Genomic DNA, 22,540 nt, shown 5'->3' on the forward strand with positions numbered 1-22,540 from the left:
TCAGGTTTTTGTCTCACTTCATATTCCTGAATTGTTCTACAGAGAAAACATGCTGACTCAGGAGGCTAAGGCAGGGAATTATTTTAAGTTCAAGGCCAGCCTGGATAACTTAGTGAGACCTTGTCTCAAAAATTAAAAAAATAAAGTAAAAAAGGGACTGGGAGTGTACCTCAGGGGTAAGAATTTGCTTAACATGTGTGAGGCCTGGGTTTCAATCCTCAATTCTGCATAAATCAGTGAAAAAGTATGCTGGCTGTGATTTTGTTGGATAAGGCTTAAAACTTTTTTTTTTTTAATATCCTGAAAAGTTTCACACAGAAAAGTTATAAGAATAGTGTAGTGAAAAGTCTAATCAGAGTGAGCTTCCTTTTTTTTTTTTTTTAACCCCCAGTGCTGGGGATCCAGCCCAGAACCTTAGTGCACTGAGCTGCACTGTCTTTTTTTTAAGTGATTCTGCTATGGTAGAAAATGGAGAAAATGAGGAAAGTGATAAAAGAGGTGTTTTGGAATACTGCCACCCAGAAAGACAGTAGTTTCATCTCCCAAGGGTACCTTTTATCTATAAGAAGCTTAGATGGGTACTTCCAGCGTCCACTCTATGCTTCTAGATGGGAAAAATGGTCTCCTAAATGAAGTTTCTTTTCCTCCAATTATTGCATTTGGAAATATTCCAAAGTTGTTAGGAAATATTTCAGTTATACAGAATAGGATGAGAAATGGTAGGTATTTTTGTCTTAGTTCATTTTATGCCTGCTTTAGAAAAATATATGATACTGAGTAATATGTAAAGAACAGAAATTTATTTTCCCAAGTTCGGAGACTGGGAAGTCCAGATAAGACACTGGCAACTTCCATTGTCTGGCCTGGGTCCTTGTTGCATCCTTTGGAGGAGTGGGGGAAGGGCAAGCTATGCAGAGGCTTTGAGAAAGCATCTATTAGGAGCCATCAATCCCTCATTTCCTTATCAGCCTATCTCAATACTATCATGTTGGCCATTAAGTTTTGATACCTGAATTTTTGCAGGGGAAACATTAAATCCATAGTGTATCTAGTATTTAGAATTAACATTTTGCCTGTTTGTTGTTTTGCTGTAGATTTTCTCCCTTGTAAGCTTTGTTAAAAAATTAACAAATTTCTTTCTTTCTTTCTTTTTCTTTCTTTTTGGTACGGGGAATGAACCCAGGGAGACTTTCCCACTAAGCTACATCCCCAGGCCTTTTTACTGTTTTATTTTGAGACAGGATCTTGCTAAGCTTCTTTTAGCTTTGCTAAGTTGCTGAGGCTGGTCTTGAACTTGCAAAATTCTTGTCTCAGCTTTTTCAAACTGCTGGGAATACAGGCATGCACCCTCACACCAAGCTAGCCTTCTGATTTCTTTAATTCAGATATTACAGGTGACCTGCAGCTCAGACTTTCCAGAGTTTGAACAAAATTGAATTAGTTGCTGTCTTTTGAATATTGAAGAATTCACCTTTAACATTTCAACTTCTGAGATATTAGACGTGGTGACTTTTGGCCTGTATTTTTACATGGCAGTATCAAACAGTCAAGTTACTGTTCCTCTACAAGGGTTTCAATAAACTCTTTCCTTCTGGCTAGGATAATCTTTGACTATTATAAATAATGTCCATTTATCTTTTTCTTCCTTCTTACTTCCCAACAGCCCCCATCTCTCATCCCTTAGCCTTATATTTTAGAAGTAGGAAAAAGAGAAAAATTCTTTGTTATTCTTCTTTTAATGATCATTTTGTTATATTTTCATTAGCGATCACCAACACTTTTCCTCTTTAATGGCCAGTTTCCGTTTTCTGGAGGAAGATGAGGATTGGGTTTATCCTGAAGGCTTCTGAAGGGAGATACATATGTGGTGCTTTTCTGGAGAAGAGATTGGTGTGAGCTTAATTGGACTTTATTGGGCCATTCATGTCTCCTTTGGGGGAAGTGAATTAACTTCAAGTCAGTAAGGGTTCACTTACATGACATGATTATAGACATGTTTCTGTCTTGAATATCCTGTCCTTGTTTTTCATGCAAATCAACAGCTGAAGAGTTGAGCTTATTTGAAGTCCATGCGGGGGGATAACGCCATGCTTCACTTTCTGGTTCCAGTGATTAAGTTAGATTTAACTGCTTCTTTTTCATGTAACTGGTTGAGTTGGGAATTTGATTACACTGAGCTGGAAGTCTCTGCTTAGTTTTTCCTCTGTGGCTTCATTCCTGCATTTCTAAATATATACTAGACTTCCCTGAGATGGATTAGTTGAATAATGTTGACATTATCGGGGAATTTAGGATTTATTTTAAGCTAGTGAGTTGTTTGGTTGGTTTTGTTCTTTTTGTACAATCTATTTTCGAGTTCATAACTGACATTACCTATATTTCTTACATTTGTCTTTACAGATCTGCAGTTGAACTGTTTGAGACTTACAGCATGGCAGCAATGACTTTCAATCCTCCTGTTGAATCATCAAACCCCCCAAAGAAGGTTGTTGATACTTTCATTTTTTTTTTTTTTTTTTTAAAGAAAAAACAAAAACTTGCATGTCTTTTGATTACTTTGACCTTTAGCTTGCTTAATTGTTTTGTAGGTTTTTTTTTTTTTTTTTTTTTTTTTTCTTTAAGAGTTGGTTGTAGGATGGATGTTTGGGTTTGGAATTTTATAGAGATCGTCAGTGAGACTGCTTCTCTCGATATAGGATATATCTTTGACATGACCAAACATCTTTCATTATTATGTTTTATTTGTTGGTATCAGCTGTTGTTATTTTTAGCTTTGCTCACAGCTTGGATTTTACTTAATAGTGTAAGTAACTTTTAACTCATATTTTAATCTTTTTTCCAGGATAAATTTTTACAAGGGGATTCATTTTTGAATGAAGATTTAAATCAACTAGTCAAAAGACATTGCAGTGAAGTTGCCATTCAGTCACCTCTGGATTTCACCAAATATTTGAAAACATCATTACGGTAGCACAAAAATGAAGAGTCAGTGGACTTCTTGTATATTTGTATGTGGTAAAGATAAGTTGTTGACTTAGGAAATTTTCTTCTTGTACAAGGAAAACTTCCCAAGAATGATTAGAAAGAGGAAGAATTACCCTTTGCATGATACAAGGCTGTGCCCCAATTATGAAAATGTTATGTCATTAAGAAAGAAGAGGGCTTGGGCTGTAGCTCAGTGGTAGAATGCTTGCCTAGCACATGTGAGGGACTGACTGGGTTTCATCCTCAGCACCACATATAAATAAATAAAATAAAGGTATTGTGTCCATCTACAATTAAAAATATTTTTAAAAAGAAAGATTTGAAAGCCTTTTTTCCTCCCAATATTTGGAAGTTTCTTTTTAAAACTTAATGTACATATTAAGTTAGTTTTGTTTTGTTTTTTGGTACCAGGATCGACCCAGTGGTGCTTAACTACTCACTAAGCCACTTTCCCAGCCTTTTTTACATTTTTTTTACTTAGAAACAGGGTTTCAGTAAGTTGCTTAGGGCCTCGCTAAGTTGCTGAGGCTAGCATTGAACTTGGGATCCTCTTGTCTCAACCTCCCAAACTGCTGGGATTATAGGCATGCACCACCAGACCCAGCTTATGTTACAGTTTTTAAAATAATCTTTGGGGCTGATAATGTAGATCAGTGGTGGAATGTGTGCCTAACCTGCAGGATTCTCTGGGTTCAATCTCTAGCACCACACTCACACACAAAATCTCTGGGTTAGATGTTACTGAAATTTAGTTTCTATATTAAAATTAGGGCATAAAGCATAGGACAATTAAAACTTAGAATGTTTTTTACCATTTAGCTACTCCCTATAACTAAATATTTTAAAAACTAAATATTATTGTTACTACAATACTATAGGTGGAAATAAAAAACATTCTAAATTTGAGTGAGTATATATTGTATGTAGATTTTTGAGGAAAGAACAAAAATAGCTTGAAAGTGGGCTCAGGTTCATTGGCTCACTTCAAGAAGTAACCTAATTTGGCCTTTTATAAAAAGGATGAGTGATTATTATGTCTACTTTCAAAGGAAGTTTGAATGTAATCCTAGTACTTTGAAGTTGTGTGTGTTTCCTGACCTGCCCTGGAGGGTGTTGTGGGAAGGACTGCTCCAGGAGGGAAGAACCCAGCCCAGGACTCTCCCATCTTGTTTTAGAGACAAAGGGTATCCAGCTAAAGGCCTTTTAAAATACAGGTAACAGGCATATTATTAATGAATATAACTGTAAAGCAGTATTTTATGTAACAGCTATTGTCAGCTATTTTCATATTCTAGCAGTGGCCTATGAAATATGTTTCTGTGGCCAGCGTGTAAATATTTTCTACTGTTAATAGTTGAATAAATTAGCGGTTTTCTCTGTTTCCTGTTTTTGATGTGAGAATTTTTTTTTAAAAAGGATACTAGCCCAACTAAGTAGATCTCTCATTGCCTCAGAACCATAAAAACTTGTTACTTTGGTGTGGAACTTATAGTTTATTTTTCATGAAATAAATGAAAATTGAAAAATTCCTTTGCCATTTCTGCAGTGAGAGTGTGGATATCAGCTTAACTGTGCATGTCAGTCGTCCCCACAACCCCACCCCAGTACTGGGGATTGAGCCCAGTGCCTCACACATGCTGGGCAAGTGCTCTACCACTCAGCTACATGTCCAGCCCTTGTTTTTTTACTTCTATATATTTTTTATGTGGTTCTGAGGATAGACCGAGTGCCTCAAACATGCTAGGCAAGTGCTCCACCACTGAGCCACAACCCCAGCCCCATGTCCAGCCTTTTTATTGAAATTTTATTTTGAGATAGGGTCTCATTAAGTTTTCTAAGCTGGGCTTGAACTTGTGAACCTCCTGTCTCAGTGTCACAAATAACTGGGTTTACAGATGTGGTCTACCACACCCTGTTTTCATATCAGTCTTTTAAGCTATTATATAATTTGAAAAGTATTTCTGAGGTCAAATTTTAAAGGCTTGTTGATAAGGAAGGTATGTTTTGGCATGTAAATATTTGCTTATAACCCCCACTTAGATACAAATGAATAATATAAATATTTCTGTGGACAAGCAGGGTTTCTGTTCCCATCAGAGCACAAGTGACCGATACATGTCAAACTATTTATTTTTTAAACATAAAAATACATTTATACTTGGCTTTGGCAGCAGAAACTGTAGGTGAAAAATCACTTTTAAAGCAGGAATTCAATGGCCCTTTCATGTTTGCTTTCTTATTTATGTATTTGTATAGTCAGTCACAGATCATTGTACATCCAGTATTTGAATATCTTGTGTGAATTTGGGTATGAAATATATTTGTGCATTAACATAAATTTATCAGTGAGTTTCATTTTTTGAAGCTAAGTGTCACAGTAGTCATACACACACCTAAGCTACATCCCTACTTTTTTTTTTTTTTTAAATAAAACTGAGCACTCACTATGTGCTTAGCACTGTGCTAGACACTAAGAAGTCAGATGGAGTAATAATGGGTACAAGACAGACTCGTTCTTCCATTACTTTTCATGCCGAGTCAAGTCATTCGCACAACACTTTTTAAAAAATGTAGCAGTACCCAATTCTGTGTCAGAATAAGTTATTTAATACCTGTGTCATCTGACATAAGGATGGTCTCAGAGGTGTTTGATGGCAGGCTTAAGCATAGTAAGTTTTGAATCCAAGAGACTTAATGTCTTAATGATCGTGGAGATCCAATGTGTATTTCAAAAATATTTCAGGTGTTTGTATGTCAGAATCCTTAGCCATTAGCCAAGGTTTGTTTTTAGGAAGTTGATACATAAAGATAGCAGAGAACACATAAAATGTTTAATGGATCATGGAAATGTTGACCTAAGTCTGAACTTTCTCCAAGTGGTAGTGTTTCCCTTTTCTCTCTGATAACTTATTTTGGGGCCTAGGTCCTTAGTGGTGATACAAGAGAAGCAACTAAATGGGTAGAGATTGCCATCATGAGAGCACTTTCCCAGTAGACTGCCTTACTCTGCCAAGACAAACACCAGCCAGGACAATTGTATTCTTTATTGGTTTGGGAACATACTTGTGGAACTTTGTGTTTTAGAGGTAATTCAGTTTTAATGGACCAGTAAGCAATTCCTTATTCCTTTTAAGAATTAAACAAGGCCTGTGGTATCTTAGCAGAAGAGAGATATACAGAGATTGTGCAAAGAGTGGAGAACAGTGGAAGAGGAAGATGTAGTTAAAAAAGGAAAACTGGTATATATCAAAAGGGGTTCACTTTCACTCATGAGCCTACAGTGTCTTCAGAGCCATCATGATGGGAGATATTTATGAAACCCAGTTTGATTAAAAACAAGGAACTTGTAATTGCATTTTTGTTTACTCCAGACTCCATATTTATCCCCAACTGGAGAAAGAATTTGTAAATAGGTTGTACTTGCTATGGATGACATGTGAAGAGGCTTTCCCTCTAAAGGACACTTTCTGCCCAGACAGTATTGTTACTGCCTGCAGATTTATTCCCTACTATGCCTAATTCTTTAACACCTCTAGGAATCTTACGTTCTCTTAAAAAACAACCAATTCCAAATGAATAGGTGACTTAGAAGAAGATAATCTTCCTTCCAGCATCACAGGACATACCACATTCTTACTTAAATCCTTTATTGTCATTTTTTTTTTAAGTTGGTACCTAACAGTGACAATTCTTTTCACTTTTAGTGAAGACTTTTAAAATATTGTAATAAAAGTAGCTTGCATACCTAGATTACTTTCCATATCAATTTTACTGATAAAGAGTGTGCTACCCAAATTTCTTGTAGCCTAAGTATAAAATAGTAAAGGGGATAGTCCTAGTGGTGATTTTAGATGCATTCTGAATAATGTGATAATTTATTTCATTTAATATACTGATATGGCTATATAATTCACACATGCCTTTTCTTTTTTCTTTTTTCAATGTGACATAGATTAAACCCAGGGCCTCATGTATGCTCTACAAGTGCTTTACCACTGAGCTACATCCCTGACTCTAGCTGTATAATTCAAATAAGATCTAAATAAAAATTACATAATTCTGACAAATACCAGGTTGTGCTAGTCTTATTATAATGCAGTCATATAATTATAAAGACATTTTGGTCGATGATGGACCATTGTGTGGGTGTCATGTGATGGGGTAGAGGTCCCATAAGGTTATAATGGAGTTAAAAAATTCCTATTGCCTAGTGCCATCTTAGTTTGTGTAAGCACACTCTGAGATTTGCACAATGATGCAATCACCTAATAATGCATTTCTTGGAATTTAACCCCATTGTTGAGTGACACATGATTGTAGTAGAATAAGCCCTTTACATTTTTTTCTTCTTCTTCTTCTTTTTTGGTGGTGCTGGGGATTGAACAGGGCCTTCCCCTTTACATTTTTAAGCAACGTGTCCTTCATAAAGTCCCAAGGAAGTATGAACCTTAACCTCAAGATGGAAGTATACAACCAGGTTGGGATGCAACACAGGCAACAGACTGGGTTCTCTACTTGCTAATAGACAACCCAGTCTCACATTTAGTCTCAGGGTTAAATTTCTATTTGTGCTGCAACCAAATCGACAATTATGTTAAAGGCCATGGGGGTGGCATGGGGTGGGCAGAGCTTAGCAAGCATCAAAGCCAAATGAAAAGCCTAGAAAGGCCAGTCTTGCTTTGTTTCTCAATCTCATTATCCTGCAGTTTTCATTTTGGTTCTAGCCAGTTAGGCCAGTAATTCAATTGTTAACCCATGGTAAGCCAAACCACTTGGCTACTAGTTTCTGGAGGCTTGATAAAATGTTTCCGGGATATTTTAAAAAATGGGACAGTACTGTGCATTTGTTACAGATTGGTTACTTGATTTAAAAGGAAGCCTGTAGCATTGTACAAACGATATCAAACTGTAGCAGCTCGAATTCTGTTGGCAAGAGAATGGTGGTTCAGTAAGAACTTACTAAGACATGAAAGCTGTATGGTGTATTTTTGACACTTCTATTTTTAGAATATGCAAAATGTTGGGGATTGTTTTATTCATTTTTAAAATTAGTAAAAAAAAGTCTCAGCGAAGGTTAGGATTTTTCATGTGTTTATAATTTGAAAAAAAGTCTTAAAATTTAATGAAACCAATGGAAAGGTAAAGTTTGGGTTTTACTTTAGAGAAACATTTTGTTTTTGATAGACATGGTTTGCTTCATACTAAGAATGAGAAGAATCCATTATACTTAGCTGATAATTTTGTACAGCAAGGTTTTAAAAATAATTCACTTTAAATGCCAAGTAATACTAGGATCAATAGCTCTTTAGTTAATCAGAAACAAAGCTGTTTTTCATGGGAGTCTAGCTTGTCTCAGATGTTCTGAGTGTACATTTTTTTTTAGGCAGTTTGTCTTCAAATAGTGAGATAGAACCACTAATGCTTCTAAGTCATAGCCACATCAAGAAAGTTATGTCTAATAAATATATAAGTACAGTGTCAGTACAAACCTTGCAAAATAAATAAATCTACCTCAAACCCCAACTCAATCTGCTTTTGCTTTTAAAAAATGGTTAGGTTTCTTGTTACTACACCACGACTCAGTAGATATTAAATTATACATCATCCTAAATTCATTCTGTGAAAACCAAAAATGGAATAATCTGTGAATATATGAGCAATAATCTTTAAAAAATGTTTCTACATGTAAAGAGAAATCCTGAAGAAGAGTGCACAATAGCACACAATATAGGAACTAAGTTGAGTTACTTTTAATGAATCTTATGTTATAGGACATATTTACATTTGCAATGCCCAAAAGCTTCCACTCCTCAGTCATAAAACACATGGCTAAACTAGTTTTCTTGTTTCCAGACCTCTGTGCCTCCTGTTCCCAGTTCTCTAAGTTGGGTTGGCACACTCTGGCCCTTGGGCCAAATCCAGCCTGCCACTTTTTTTGTATGGCCCTTGAACTTATAATAGTTTTTACTTGTTTAAATGGTTGAAAAAAAAAAATCAAACGCATATTTGTGATATGTGAAAATTATATGAAATTCCAATTTCAGTGTTCATAAATAAAGTTTTATTGGAATGCAGCCATGCTTATTCATGTACTTATTTGTTGGTGGCTGCTTTTGCACTACAGTGGCAAAAGCTGAGTAGTTGCAACAGAGGCCATATAACCCTCAACCCTAAAATATTTATTATATGACCCTTTACCGACAGTTTTCTGGCCCTTGCTCTAAGTCAATAATTGCAAGCCTCGGAATGGTTTTCCCAACTGCCAACATTTATAAAACAACAATTCCCTGGGCTTCTTTGCTTCATTCATCAGTAAATTGGTTTGTAGCTTCTAGCCCCGTGCCATCTTGTCCTCATTATGGACCTCACATCTTGTGTGAAGAGGCTGCAGTTCATAAATCATCGATTTCCAGTTTAAGTCTAGTGAAAATAAATTATATTTTTATATTTCTTTCCACCGTGTTTGTTCTTGACTTTGACTTCTTGCCGAAAGGTCTTCACCTGTAATGTTGCGTACATGGGCTTATTAGATATTAAAAATGAAGATGCAAAAACATTTATAACCTAATAAGGGTTCATAGTTCAGTCAACAGAAACCTACAACTCTGGTGGCTGAGTTTGGGGGACAGTATATTTCCTATGAATGCACAGTGATTGGGGGGAGAATGGGAACCCAGGGGTGCTTTACCATTGAGCTACATCCCTAATCCTTTTATTTTTAATTTTTAAAAATTTTGAGACAGAGTCTTGGTAAATTCTGAGACTGTCCTTAAACTCCTGCCTCTGCCTTCCTAGTTACTGGGATTATAGGCATGTGCCACCGACCCCAGCTAAACATATGATGTTCCTAGGAAGCAAAACATTAGGCCCTTTCTGGCCTGGAACACTGTTCTTTAGGGAGAGAAAAAAAAAATTACAAAACTTTTTAGCTCAAATACATTGTTCAACTTTTGAGAAAAGGTGAAATTCTTTCAATTGTGCATCTATTATTTCAGAGAAGAGTAAGATGAATATACTTCACAAGTTCTTAGATGATGATTATTGAAACTTTAGATGTGGATGTTGTTTAGAACAAATAATGTGAAATATGTCACCAGAATAAGTGGCAGAAATACCAAATATTTTCTTACGAGCCTGTATAAAGAAAGAGCCCCACCATTTTTTTTTTTTTTTTAATACACATACTCTTTCCTGGGAAGAACATCATAAAGGAGGTCTATGCAATGTAAATTCTCATTGTTGCATCTATTGCTATTTATAAAGAAAACTTCCCTAACTTTAAGCAAAGTTGTGAAGTTGACTAAATGATTCAAAATGTCTGCTTGCTGCAAGAAAATTGAATACAAAGGCAATCATCTAAATCACTATCACTCTTCTTCGCTCCTAAAATATAAGCAATTAGTCATGTTTATGTGGTGTGCATGTTACTCTTAAGTCAAATTTCCAGTAGTTGTATTTTTAGGTACACAGTGCAATCTTGGAGTACACATAGGGCTACTTAAATATAGAGTAGTACCTTTATGACAGATTAATGAGTCTTGGTGAAATTTCACTCTCATAATAGGAATTATAGAGGTGATGTGACATTATTACATCTGTACTTGGTGTTAAATTCTGGATATAGAAACAATATGTTGAATTTTGATCACTGCTCTTATGGTTATTTTCTAAGTTTGAGGTACTCAACATTGGTGCCTAGTTCTAAAGCTCACTTGGCAAGCTCTTAGATGAGGCACTGATTGCTTCAGCAACATTGGGCATAAAAGAAAGCGAGTCTGGAACTTTAAAATTTGAGATACCAGAAGTTTCTCAAGAGATAAAGTGCTGAACCTCCTCAGAGATTATCTGATGCTGTGATGTGGATTGCTGCCATAGTTGTGGGATTTCTTTCTGAGTCCTTAAATACAAACCTTAACAACCAGACTCTCTTGGAATAGATGGATATGCAGATATTTTGATGGGGGCCATATCCTGTATTTAGCCTTGCTTCTTATTTTGAAGAGTTTTACAAGTGTGGTCTGGGGCACCAGTTATTTTGGAAGATGCTCCTCAAGTATAGAAATAGGCTCTTAATGCATTGTGCTTTCTTTTGAGCTGTTATAAATCCAGTTTGGTTCTATCGAGATAGACCAGTGAATTCTTTAAAGGAAGAAATTTTACAATTTGACCTGAGAAATTTAGGAATGTGATAAAAATAGTGAAGCTCTGTTGTGTAAGCATTAATGTCTTCATGATGCTGTTGGTCTCCTGTGAATTTTAAATCTTAGAATTAAACAGAACAGGTGAAAGTGGGTTTTAATGATCCCTTGGGTTCTGAAGAAACTAAGTGTCACTGGGTGAGTGGTGTGTGCTTATGGTCTCGGCTACTTGGGAGGCTGAAGCAGAATCTTCACTGGAGCCCAGGAATTTGAGGTCAGCCTGGGCAACACAGCCAGACCAGTCTCAAAAGAAGCCCTATGTGAAAAAAAGAAACTTAGGTTTGGTTTCCCCACATGCTTTTCTTCAGGGTTGATGTGAATAATCTGCTTTAAGATAGAATGAGATTACTTTGTATATGAATACTCAGCAGTAGGCTGGCAACTGACACCCTAAATTTATTGCATTTTCCAGATGGAGGCTGTTAGATTATTTGTTTTCCTTTTAACCGTCACATTCTGCATACCAAGTTTTTATTTTTATTTTTAAAAATTGAGGCAGGGCGGAACTGGGTTTGGTGGCACACGCCTGTAATCCTAGCGACTCAGGAGGCTGAGGCAGGAGGATCGCCAGTTCAAAGCCAGCCTCAGCAAAAGGAAGGCACTAAACAACTCAGTGAGACCCTGTCTCTAAATAAAATATAAAAAAGGGCTGCAGGGCTGGGGAGATAGCTCAATTGGTAGAGTGCTTGTCTTGCAAGCACAAGGCCCTGGGTTCAATCCCCAGCACCACAAAACAAACAAACAAATGAGGCAGGAGGAGATGGAAGTTGTTGAGTCTAAAATAAACCTAAATTAGAAAAACATAAAATGAAGAATCCAAAGGAATAAAAGCTGAATGATCAAAAAAGCCCTTGGAAAATGTTCACATGAGTTATTAATAATCAAGACAGTTCTGTGATGAAATAAGGCCATTGTGGCACTTGGGGCAAGTTGGTTGCCCTTTGGGGGCCTTTGCTTAGTTATCTACAAAATAAGGAGACCTAAAAGTTTAAAAGCTCAAGTTACTTATGTCTTCAGAGCCCTGGCCCCATCTTAAGGCACCATTCCCACTTGTGTTTGGGGGACATTGGGAAAAGACAGCTGCCCTACTAATTACGCTTTAATGAGCAGCTTCATTTGAGCCAGTTTCAGAATGGTGTGATGACATTGTACCTGGGTAACACATGCTGCCCTCTGTCACTGTCGATAATCCATTGTGTCACTGGACAAGCCACCCACAGGTTTCTCCTCCTTGTTTTGGACATTTTCTGAGGCTGGAAGCTGAAGAGGTGATGGGAGTCCTCGGGGCTGCTTAGTCGACTTGGTGAACTTCTTGAATTCACTTGCAAAAGAGATTCCCTTTCTTTTGTCTTCTCGGGATGACTGTGGTGGAAAAGATTTTGCCTAGATGTTAGGTCAAACCCAGGGAAGTGGGTCAGAGAAAGTTCTTTCCACTGCCATCTCTAGTGAGTAGAGCTTTGGGAAGAAGGGCCAAGGGACTCACCTCTCAGGCCTTCTTAGCCACACACGAAGAGTATATTTTTTCCTACACAGTGAAAATGAAGCCCAACAATTTTCTCCCACTTAAATTCTGTGACTCAGGAAAGCTCTCTTAGATTTTACTAGCTCCCAAATCTGGTTACAATGTAATCACATGAATATCAAGTGATTTATGAAGAGAGCAAATTAAATTTAAACTTTACCTGTACCTGCTCCTTTAGCTTAAGGATGAATTTCCCTGCACCTTTCCACTTGCTTTGGGCTTGAAACACACACTCCTGATCCAAAAGGACTCGCTGTGAGGACTTTGGGGTAGAAGACTTCTTGTTGGGCATGTCTTTGACCACCTCTTCCAAAAGCACGTAGTCCCCTGGGTTGGGGTTGCTCAGGATGCTGTAGGAATATTTGGCTTTGCATAAGGTCTGAAAGAAAAGTTATGATCAACTGAATGAAGTATCTCCAACATTTGCATTCATCCTAAATGGAAACTGTAAGGTGGAAAAGTGGCACAGACTTTGAGAGATGGAGGGAATCTTCCAGATTATGTTGGCCAGTGTCTTATTTTACATTTGTGTAATTGTTCAATACACTTTCTGAGGTTACTTCATTTAGCTTCCCAATGGTCTAATTTACATGAGGAAGCTGAGACTTACAAAAGTTAAGCAGATTCCAGAGCATGCACAGCTAGTAAGCAACAGAATAAAGACTGGAACCTAATTTTCTGTACAGGCCCAGGCTCATAGACATGAAGGTCACGCAGCCCAGTGAGGAACAGAATCCTGTCCCCCAGGAACCCTCATCCCACAAGGCTGCCTCTTTAATGCAGTCTTGGATGCTGATTTTAGAAGTCACATGGTCAGCCTTTATTCTGTATTAGAATATCTTTCATTTATGCATTTATTCATTCATTAAATGGTTAGTGAGGGCCTACTGTGTCCCAGATAATCTGCTTTACTTTGGGGAGGCAAAGATGAGCAAAAGAATCCAGAATCTGGAATACAAAGTCATAATTTAGGAGACTAGCATTAACCCAAATGATCACACAAAGGAATAGCAAATTGCACTTCAGTAGTATTTACCACATGCTAGGCATTGTCCTAAACACCTTACATAATATATTTACCAACTTAATCCTCATATAACCTAGGGAGGAAAGTACTGTTACACTATCTCCAGGTTATCTATGCAGTGTCATTACAGGGTGTGCTGGAGCTAAGTGGAAAAAAGGGCTAGTGAATGCAGACAAGGTAGGAGTATTTACACAACAGGAATAAATAGGGATTTTTTTTTTCACCCCAAAGAACTATTTCACCAGCACCCAGCAGCTGAGGCACACATCGGAGATCTTCCTCAGGACCTCAGAGTTAGTAAGTAGTACAGCTGGGTTTGAACCTAGAGCAACTTGACTAAGGGTCTCTGCTCTTAACCATTGTGTTCTATCCCTTCTCAGGTGCTTAATGAATGCAAATTATGAGGAGGCCATAGCTGGGAAGGAAACATTTTTCTGAAACTGTGTAAATAAAGAAGCCCGAGGTAGAGGAAGGGAAAGGGTCGGAGCAAGCCTCCTGCTTGTCTTCTTTAGGAGCCTTGAGAGGTGGTCATTAGGTATTGACTCAAGCATTTCTAGAACAATGAAATGACCATTCTGTAGAACTTCCTCCTAAGTCCACTACTGTCAATGCTTCACAGAGCTCTAGACTCATTGTGGACACTAGCTAAATATCTGTTGAAGGAATGCACTAATATTTCCTAGCTTTCAGAGGCTCACTCTTCCTTTTCAGGTCCCTATTGTTCTAGAATTTCATTCATTTAAAAAAAAAAAAAAAGTGAGCTGTCAATGCAGACATTTAATTTGTCCCAGTAACTTATACTGACAAAAGGAATGAGGTGAGGTGAGGAGAGTTGGTTTTTTTTTTTTAATGCAGTGCTGGGGATGGAACCCTGGACCTCATGCCAGGCAAGTGCTCTACCAAAAAGCTATGCCCCCAGTCCTCAAAGAGCAGTTTTTACCTGCTGAATGACATCCTGTGCGGTGCTGACACGGGGTGCTTTGATTACCGTTCGAGGTTGCTCAGGAGAAACATCATGCACTTGGACAAAGAAACTCTCCTCCTCTGAGCTCAAGATCACCTCTCTGTCATCTTGAACAATATTTTTCTCTTCTATGGTCTAGGTTAAAAAAGGAAAATAGTAATTGGTTAGGTGATGCAGAATTAAGAAAGAAATCTAGCAAGACTTTGAGCTGTATCTTGGTAATGTAGAAACAACCTCTTAGTTTTATGTTTCATACATTAGTTATATTTCATGAACTATTCTAAAAGGATAGTCTTCCAAGAGGAAAAAAGTATTGTATTTCTGCTGAATGACACACTCAGGAGGTCTGGCCTGGAATAAGCCAGCTCATCTGCTCCTATTAGCTATGGATTTGGAGAGTCCAAATGAACTGTACATCAATTTGTAGAAAGAAAATTCACCATTTTTTCAATTACCAAAAGCCAAATAAGAACACAGTAAGTTATATTTAGAGAAACCCATCCATTCCCACATAGAGCTTGAGCATTTAAGAAACTGTTAGACATCTGAAATGTGAGCCATGAAACTGACACTCAGACAAGCTGGATGAAAAAAACCTACAGTCAAAAGGCTGACATGATACAATGGCCGAAGGTAAGCCACACTGAAATTATCGGAGGGAACTGAAGAATGTCATGCTGAGTGAAATAAGCCAATTCCAAAAAAACACAGGCTGAATGTTTTCCCTGATAAGTGGAGAATGATATATAATGGGGGTGGGGGGTGGGGAGTGAGAGAAGAATGGAGGAACTTTAGATTATGTAGAGGGAAATGAGAAGGAGGAGTGTATGAAAAATGGTGGAATGAGTCAGACATCATTACCCTATGTACATGTATGATTTCATGAATGGTATAAACCTACATCATGTACAACTATGGAAATGAAATGATGTACCCCATCTGTGTACAATGAATCAAAATGCAGTCTGTAAAAAATTTTTTTAAAATTATGAAAATTGGTTATTGTGTTAACTTTAGGTAATTGGCTTTCAGTGAATTTTGTATATGTAGATATATAAAAAGATACATACATGTATCTATGTATGTCTATAGATGATATATGTTTTTTATTTTAAAAATTCGAACAGTATAGAAGTATATCAGTAAAAAAGCAAACTGCCTATTCTCATCCTTTTTTCTTTTCCCCACCTCATTCTCCACAAAATAAACAAAGAACACCCCACTGTTGTTAGGTTATATATCCTTCTAAACATTTGTTATGGATACACAGATATCTTTTGGCATCTGTGAATAAATATACACCACAAAACTTTGGCATTATGTGATTTAGCTATAATGTGATTATGAGATGGCTCCTGTCTTGTCATCCCCCAGTCTCAAATGAGAGCAGCTTTAATTATTTTCAGCAAGAGGAGGAGGGAAGGAGAGGGAAGGCAAGTAAAGAGTAGGCAACCCCATCTCAGGGGTGAGGACTTGGCAGGACAATCCTATTCCCAGTATCCAGGCTATGAAATGGTGCTAACCAAGCAGAAGGATCCAAGAATTACTGCCACCATCCGGAATTTCCAGCCAACCACATGACCCAGAATTGTCCCCATTGACATTAAAGTTAGAATGGAAAAGTGCCACCAGGTGGTGCCAAACTGTAACCAAGACCAGAAAGGACGGGTCCTGGAGCTTGCCAGACAGCTGCACAGACCTGCCCCAATCAATCATTTCACTACCTGTGCAATGGAAGGCCTACAATTTACACAACTAAATTTTTTTGTACCCAATTCATTGTCTAATGGTGTGGGTGGGTAAGGAGAAGGGTTATTATCCATTTTATTACATAAAATGGGATTTGTACCCTCCTACATACGCCACTCTGTAACTTGTTTTTTTCTCCCCACTTGAAACACTATCTCATGTCCATTCCAAGAGATCTTACTGCATTCTGTGATGTGGCTGCCATTGCACTGACCATGTTTAGTCTGAGAGTGAGGATGGGGTAATTCACATGAAACAAGAAATAAGAAAAAAAGTTCTAGGATGCTGCCTAAATTGTCCCAACAACAACACGTTTCTTTTAAGAGGACTCCTTAGAGCCCATTCAGAACTTGCTCATATTTAGGGAGTTTTCAGTCATCTAAGTCACAAATTATGAGCAGAAGATAATAATAATAGCCCTAATTATAGCCCCTTTTCACTTCTTATTTTTGTATATATTGTCTATGCATTTGACAGTAAATTTCTCAATAATGTCGTTTTGTCAAATAGGATAGTTTGTATTATAGATTTTACAAATTAGGACAGTGAAGTTTACAGAAGTTAGGTGACTTATACAGGATTATCTAATTTGTGACACAGCCCTGGTTTGTCTGATTTCAAATCTAGTAGGAGAGGGAGACACATTGACTACTGGAAGATGTGGTTGACAGCTTGACCGCCCAGGAGGCAAAAAAAGTAGTACACAGGGCAAGCTGGAGAGGTCAGAGGTCACAGACAGCAATTTGGGCACTTTAAATTTATATAGGCAAACTACTTATATATCTTACAATTTCATTAGGATAAAATAAATGGAGATACTTATAGCCTAAATCTATCAATCATGATAAGTACCTGTTTGCATTCAATGGCTGCTAAAGTCATTCAATCAGAATATTTTTTCTTTTCTTTCTTTCTTTTTTTTTTTTTTTTTGTGTGTGTTTTAGTGTTGGGGATTGAACTCAAGGCCTCATGCATACTGAACACATGCTATACCACTGAGTCACACCCCAACCTCACTACATTTTGGTGTCATTATGCACTAGGTAAAACTAAATAAACGAAATGCAGTTTGTTTTCTTTTGGGATAGATTTTAGTCATTTCAAAAATCTCCCCACAAAGATATATCAAGGAGAAGTTGGTGTAATTCTACTCATCAGGTAAAAGCTTGTTAGCTTTCCTTTCTAATTTATCCCCCTTTTTCTTCAAAATGCTTCTCTTCCACCAGCATTTATTAGGCATCTACTCCTGAGATCGCTACTACCTTCTGTCCTACGCATTTAAATTGTCTTCAAGGCATCCCCAGACTCCAGACTCCTCAGTCCTAACCTTGGAATGATGTCCTCATGGGACTCTTGCAGCCTGTCCTTCTTGCCTCCTGTTCATGCCTCCCTCTGCCTCCCACCGTGCTGGGAGTGGACAGTCCACAGGACTGATGTATTTTGTATTTCCAGCCTGGGCAACACAAGATGGCAGAAGGAAAAACCCTAAGACTTGAGTTCTTTTTACTTCTGACCCTGTCATGATTATAAACTCTCTGAATCTGTTTCCCTATGTGTAAAACGGTTTCCATTACATCATGAACTCATTAAAATAGTGGTTTTTAAAGACTCTTCAGTGTTATAAATGATTATATAATATATGGTTTGAAAAATTTACTTATTCACTAACATTGTCACTTAGAGAATACTTTTTAACAAGGCAAGACAATTAGAGATAGGAAAAAAATTAGAAATTAAAGATGGCTTTGAAAGTCTGGCTAAGCCCTCTGATATTTTCTTCTGAAGTGATGATCATTAGGAGTGCTTCTAATGATCTCTGTTCTCTGTTCTGTTCTCTGCCTGAGAGGGAGAGAAGTCTGGAGAGAGTTACATTTCTTTGCTTAAACTAAGTGTCCTTTCGTGGTCCGAGGCAAGATTTGGGAAGGAAGGTGGTGGCTCTGGGTCTCAGAGCAGATGCTGGAGTTCTAGGGAGGCTTCAGGTCATGTGCACAGTAATCAGGGAGTGAAAAAGTGACACATAAAGGCTAAAACCTGTCATCTCCACTGTGCCCAGTAGGCATGGACCACTCAAGTTCTATTACGAGCCAGAAGGAGCAGGCCAGATGCTCAGAACAGGACCAGGCACATATTATATGCTTAATAAATAAATTATATGCTTAATAAATGTTTTTAATCAAACTATTGAATTGACTCAATTGCTTTGTTATTGACATATCATGAAGCCTGTCTATGCTGGAACAATGACTTTATATGCTGTTTCAAAAATGGCAGTAAGGTAGTGAGGTGTTAATCAGTTTATTCAGGGAAAAAATGGCTAGTGGGCACAATGGTACATGCCTATAGTTCCAGCAACTAGGAGGCTGAGGTAGGAGTATTGCTAGTTCAAGGCCAGCCTCAGCAACTTAGTGAGACCCTAAGCAACTCAGTGAGACCCTGTCTCAAAATTTAAAAAAAAAAAATTTTAAAGGACTGGGGATGTAGCTCAGTGCTAAAGCACCCTGGGTTCATTCCCCAGTACCAAAAAAGAAAAGAAAAAGAAGTGGCCCATTAACAAGGTCAAACAGGAGTCAGCCTATTTGGGGTCAACATGGCAGAAGTTGCTTTCTTTTTTTTGTGGGGATGATCTTGGAAAAACATGTAATATAAATTTTTACTAATTCTGACCAAGGCTGAGAGATTATTCTTGATTTATAAAATTATGGAGATTATTCTTAATTTATGAAATTATGGAGTGTTTACAAACAATGCTGTTTTACTCACCAGTACAGAAACTTTTATAGGTTGATCCCTTATCTGAAATGCTTGAGACCTGAAGTGTTTTAGATTTTGGAATATTTGCACAGACTTTACAGGTTAAATGTAAAATGATGTCCATTACATCATGAGATTATTCAAATAGTGGGTGTCTGTGATCTTTCAATGCTATAAATGATTATGCAATATATGGTTTGAACAATTTAAGGATGATCAACCTGTTTTAGCTAAAACTTTAGCAGGCACTAACAAGAAAACATCAGCATCAAAATGTAGAATTCTTAAGACCCTGCATTACAGAACACAGGACTCACCCTTATCTGAGGTTTTACTTTCTGCAGTTACAGAATCATGGCCTAAAAATATTAAATGGAACATTCTAGAAATAAATAGGTCTTAAGTTCTAAACTGGGTGCCATCCTGAGTAGTGTGATGAAATCTCTTGCTGCTTTGTTCTGTCCCTCCTGGGGCATGAATCCTCTTTGTCCAGTACATCTGTAATGGACTACCTGTCCATTAGTCGTCCTCTCAATCTTGGTTATCAGATCAGCTGTCATGGTGTCATATAGTGCTTGTACATAGGGTTGGGTTCTATTGAGGTTTGAGGAGGGCCTGGACCATATCCCCTGTAAATAGTAAAGAGGTACTACTAGAATGTGACCCTCACAACATCTTTTCATTGTTGGTTGTTTGAAACAGGGTTTTGTTAAGTTGCCCCAGCTGGCCTCGAAATTTTGATCCTCCTACTTCAGCTTCCCAGGTAGCTGGGATTGCAGTTGTGTACCACAGTGCCCAGTTACAACAATGTCTTTTCATACATACAAATAAAACACTGGATTCACAGCTGATAACATGCACAGGAACCCTTTAAGTTCTTGCTTTATAAAGGATGATTTTTAAAGAATGAATTTCTGTAATTTAGAGATAACCTTCTTAATATGTGCAGAAAAATAAAATCATTTCCCCATATTTACTTAAGAAGAACAATGTACACCAAGTTGCAATGAAAGAAGCTCAGGGTTTGAGGGAGGTGGTGAGTGGTGAGACGGCTAACCACACGGAGCTGTAACTGTGTTGGCTGCTCCCAGGATACACTTACTTCCTGCTGGGTTTTTAAGACAATCCTGCCCACATAACCTTCTTCTGGAAACCAGCTGCTTAAAATCTGCATGATCTCTTCCTCTGGACCAATGGCTCTCTGGAACGGTTGCTTCCTGCATTCATTCTTTTCTTTAGATATAAAATACTTTTCTTCCATCAGAAAATAGTCTGTGGTGATAGGTTTGGTGTCTTGTTCAGTTGTCAGAATCTAAAGAAAAAGCAACAGCAAAATTGGGCTCACTTCTAAGGAGTGTAGCACAAACTTAAATTCAAAACAAGTCTTCACCATGTTCAGATAGGTTTCATGTGCAATTTATAAGCAAAACCTCCTCTGGAGTGATCTTCTTTTTGGAAGATCTAAGAATTCTTGTTATGTCCAAGAAGGATTGTTTATGTCCACTCTGGGCAATGGTACGATTTCTCTACGATCCCCAGACAGCATAGCTATTTTTCCACTGTTGGAGTGAGAGCTCCTACTGAATTACAAACTTTAGATTTCTCACTCTATGAGTTTAGCCCTTTGTAATCTTGCAGCACAGAACAGAGGGCAAAGAACCTATTTCAGCTTTTACTAAAATAATCTCTTCTTCTCACATTGGAAATACTCAATCACCTTCTCGTGGAAGGTTCCACAAGGCCAAATTCTCATTGAATCTAAGTTGCTGGGAATTCTCCTTTCAGTAAACTCCTGACAGTGTGCCTAAAGGGTTATTTTCTTTGTTGGTTACTGACCCTGTGCAGTTAAATGAAATGGTCATGACGTGGCACCGAAACCAGTCAGACTTGTAAGACTTACTGTCTATGAAATGTTGGACAAGATACTTAATCCCTCAAAAATTCATTCCTGCCATCTAAAAATTAAGAACAGCAATAGCAACATTCTCTTAATTTCGGTTTGCTTTATGATTGAGGCATAAAGTGTGACATGGGTATAGTCAATAAACACTAGTCATCGTTGTAGATACATTACTGATGTGTTCATTCTCACTCCTGACAGATTACCGATAAAGGGTGATCTCAAAGGGAATAAAAGGTCAGCCATGATGAAGAAACCCCTTCTGTTACCTTTCTGGAAAAGTGGCTGAGTAATGAGAGAAAGCTGCCACCACCTGACCTGGATTTAGCATACCCCCTCCTCCCCAGGCTTGTGACAACCACACACGCGGAGCAGAATCAGCACCTTCTCACTTGGAAAGAAAGCAGAATGTAATGTGCTGAGATGGTGGAGCAGAAGATTCTCAGAAGATTCTGATCGCTCCATCTCTGTCCTTGGTCTAAAGTAGACGCCATGGCACTGATACTGTGGGGGCCAAGGCAAACAGGTTGCCTGAAGCTCGGAACTACTACTTCAGGGATAATTCAGAATATGAAGCTGCCATGAGAGGGTCAGTGCCTGCCTTCCTCTGTTCTGAGGACTTTTTTGCAGATATGTGGGGGGTGACAATAAGGGGCTGCTTTGTATGGGTGGCCTATGAGAAGTTTTCTTTATTTTACAAAACCTCAGCAGTGTTTTGTGATAGGGAATGCTGAAGTTCATGGATTGATAGATTAAAAACACACACAGACACACACACAACACACACACACAGCAGAAGTTTGTTTGATAATCTGTAAAATGTGATACCTAATGGTTTTCTACGACTCCACCTAAATATAAAATGTTGGCTAAATTGTTGTCTGACCCATACAGATGTACCTTCAAAGGACAGAGGCCCTTATTAACTTGGTATGGTTGTTCAGTTGGTTTTTAATTTCCCACACATTATATGACTCCAGCTACATTTCATCATACACCCTAATTTCAGAGGGAACTCCAAGGTCACTGCCTTTGATCATTGCTCCTCTTGGCCTATCTTCAAGGGGGAGGAGTTCTGAAGTGGGTTAAGAACAGAAGAATCAAGGATAATCAGCCACCATGTCAAGCAGGGGTAGAACTGCTAGTGTGCAGAGAATAGGAATCACACACGGGCCCTGCTTTGCCCTTTGGGAAGCTGCCCTTTCCCTTCTGGATGCTGCTCTTTGTTCCTGGTCTCCCCCTCTTAGAAGTCCTGCCGTGGACAGTGATTCTGCCTGCCAAAGGCCTCCAAGGTTGCTAACGGGATCCAGAGCAGAAGTGGCCTGGCTGACGGGCTTAGGCCTGCTCTGCTCAGGGTTGGGGATAAGAGGTGCACATTCTCGTTTAGGTTTTCCTCGCTTCTTTACATTAACAGATGGGTAGGACCTCGAAGGCCAAGATCAAG

At 38.1% G+C, this 22,540-nt stretch overlaps 2 protein-coding genes across 5 annotated transcripts in view; one reads left to right on the forward strand and one right to left on the reverse strand.

Moving 5' to 3' along the window:
• NOC3L (NOC3 like DNA replication regulator) overlaps positions 1-7,052 on the forward strand; it is a 31,282-nt gene extending 24,230 nt beyond the window's left edge. Inside the window, 2 exon segments of the mRNA XM_079138537.1 lie at positions 2,401-2,485; positions 2,843-7,052. Coding sequence (XP_078994663.1) covers positions 2,401-2,485; positions 2,843-2,971 — 214 coding nt within the window. The 3' untranslated portion in view covers positions 2,972-7,052.
• PLCE1 (phospholipase C epsilon 1) overlaps positions 3,372-22,540 on the reverse strand; it is a 333,975-nt gene continuing 314,806 nt past the window's right edge. For 2 of the 4 annotated variants that reach the window (XM_079138533.1, XM_079138530.1), the window contains exons 29-33: positions 20,299-20,508; positions 14,673-14,831; positions 12,866-13,084; positions 12,336-12,545; positions 3,372-9,486 (exon numbers count right to left, since the gene is read on the reverse strand). In XM_079138533.1, the coding sequence (XP_078994659.1) occupies positions 12,360-12,545; positions 12,866-13,084; positions 14,673-14,831; positions 20,299-20,508 (774 nt within the window). In that variant the 3' untranslated portion in view covers positions 3,372-9,486; positions 12,336-12,359. Of the gene's footprint in view, positions 9,487-12,328; positions 12,546-12,865; positions 13,085-14,672; positions 14,832-20,298; positions 20,509-22,540 lie in introns of all 4 variants that reach the window. The other 2 variants (XM_079138532.1, XM_079138531.1) reach the window with 2 other exon arrangements.

This window comes from Sciurus vulgaris (assembly GCF_902686455.1).
Source record: "Sciurus vulgaris genome assembly, chromosome: 4".
NCBI lineage: Eukaryota > Metazoa > Chordata > Mammalia > Rodentia > Sciuridae > Sciurus > Sciurus vulgaris.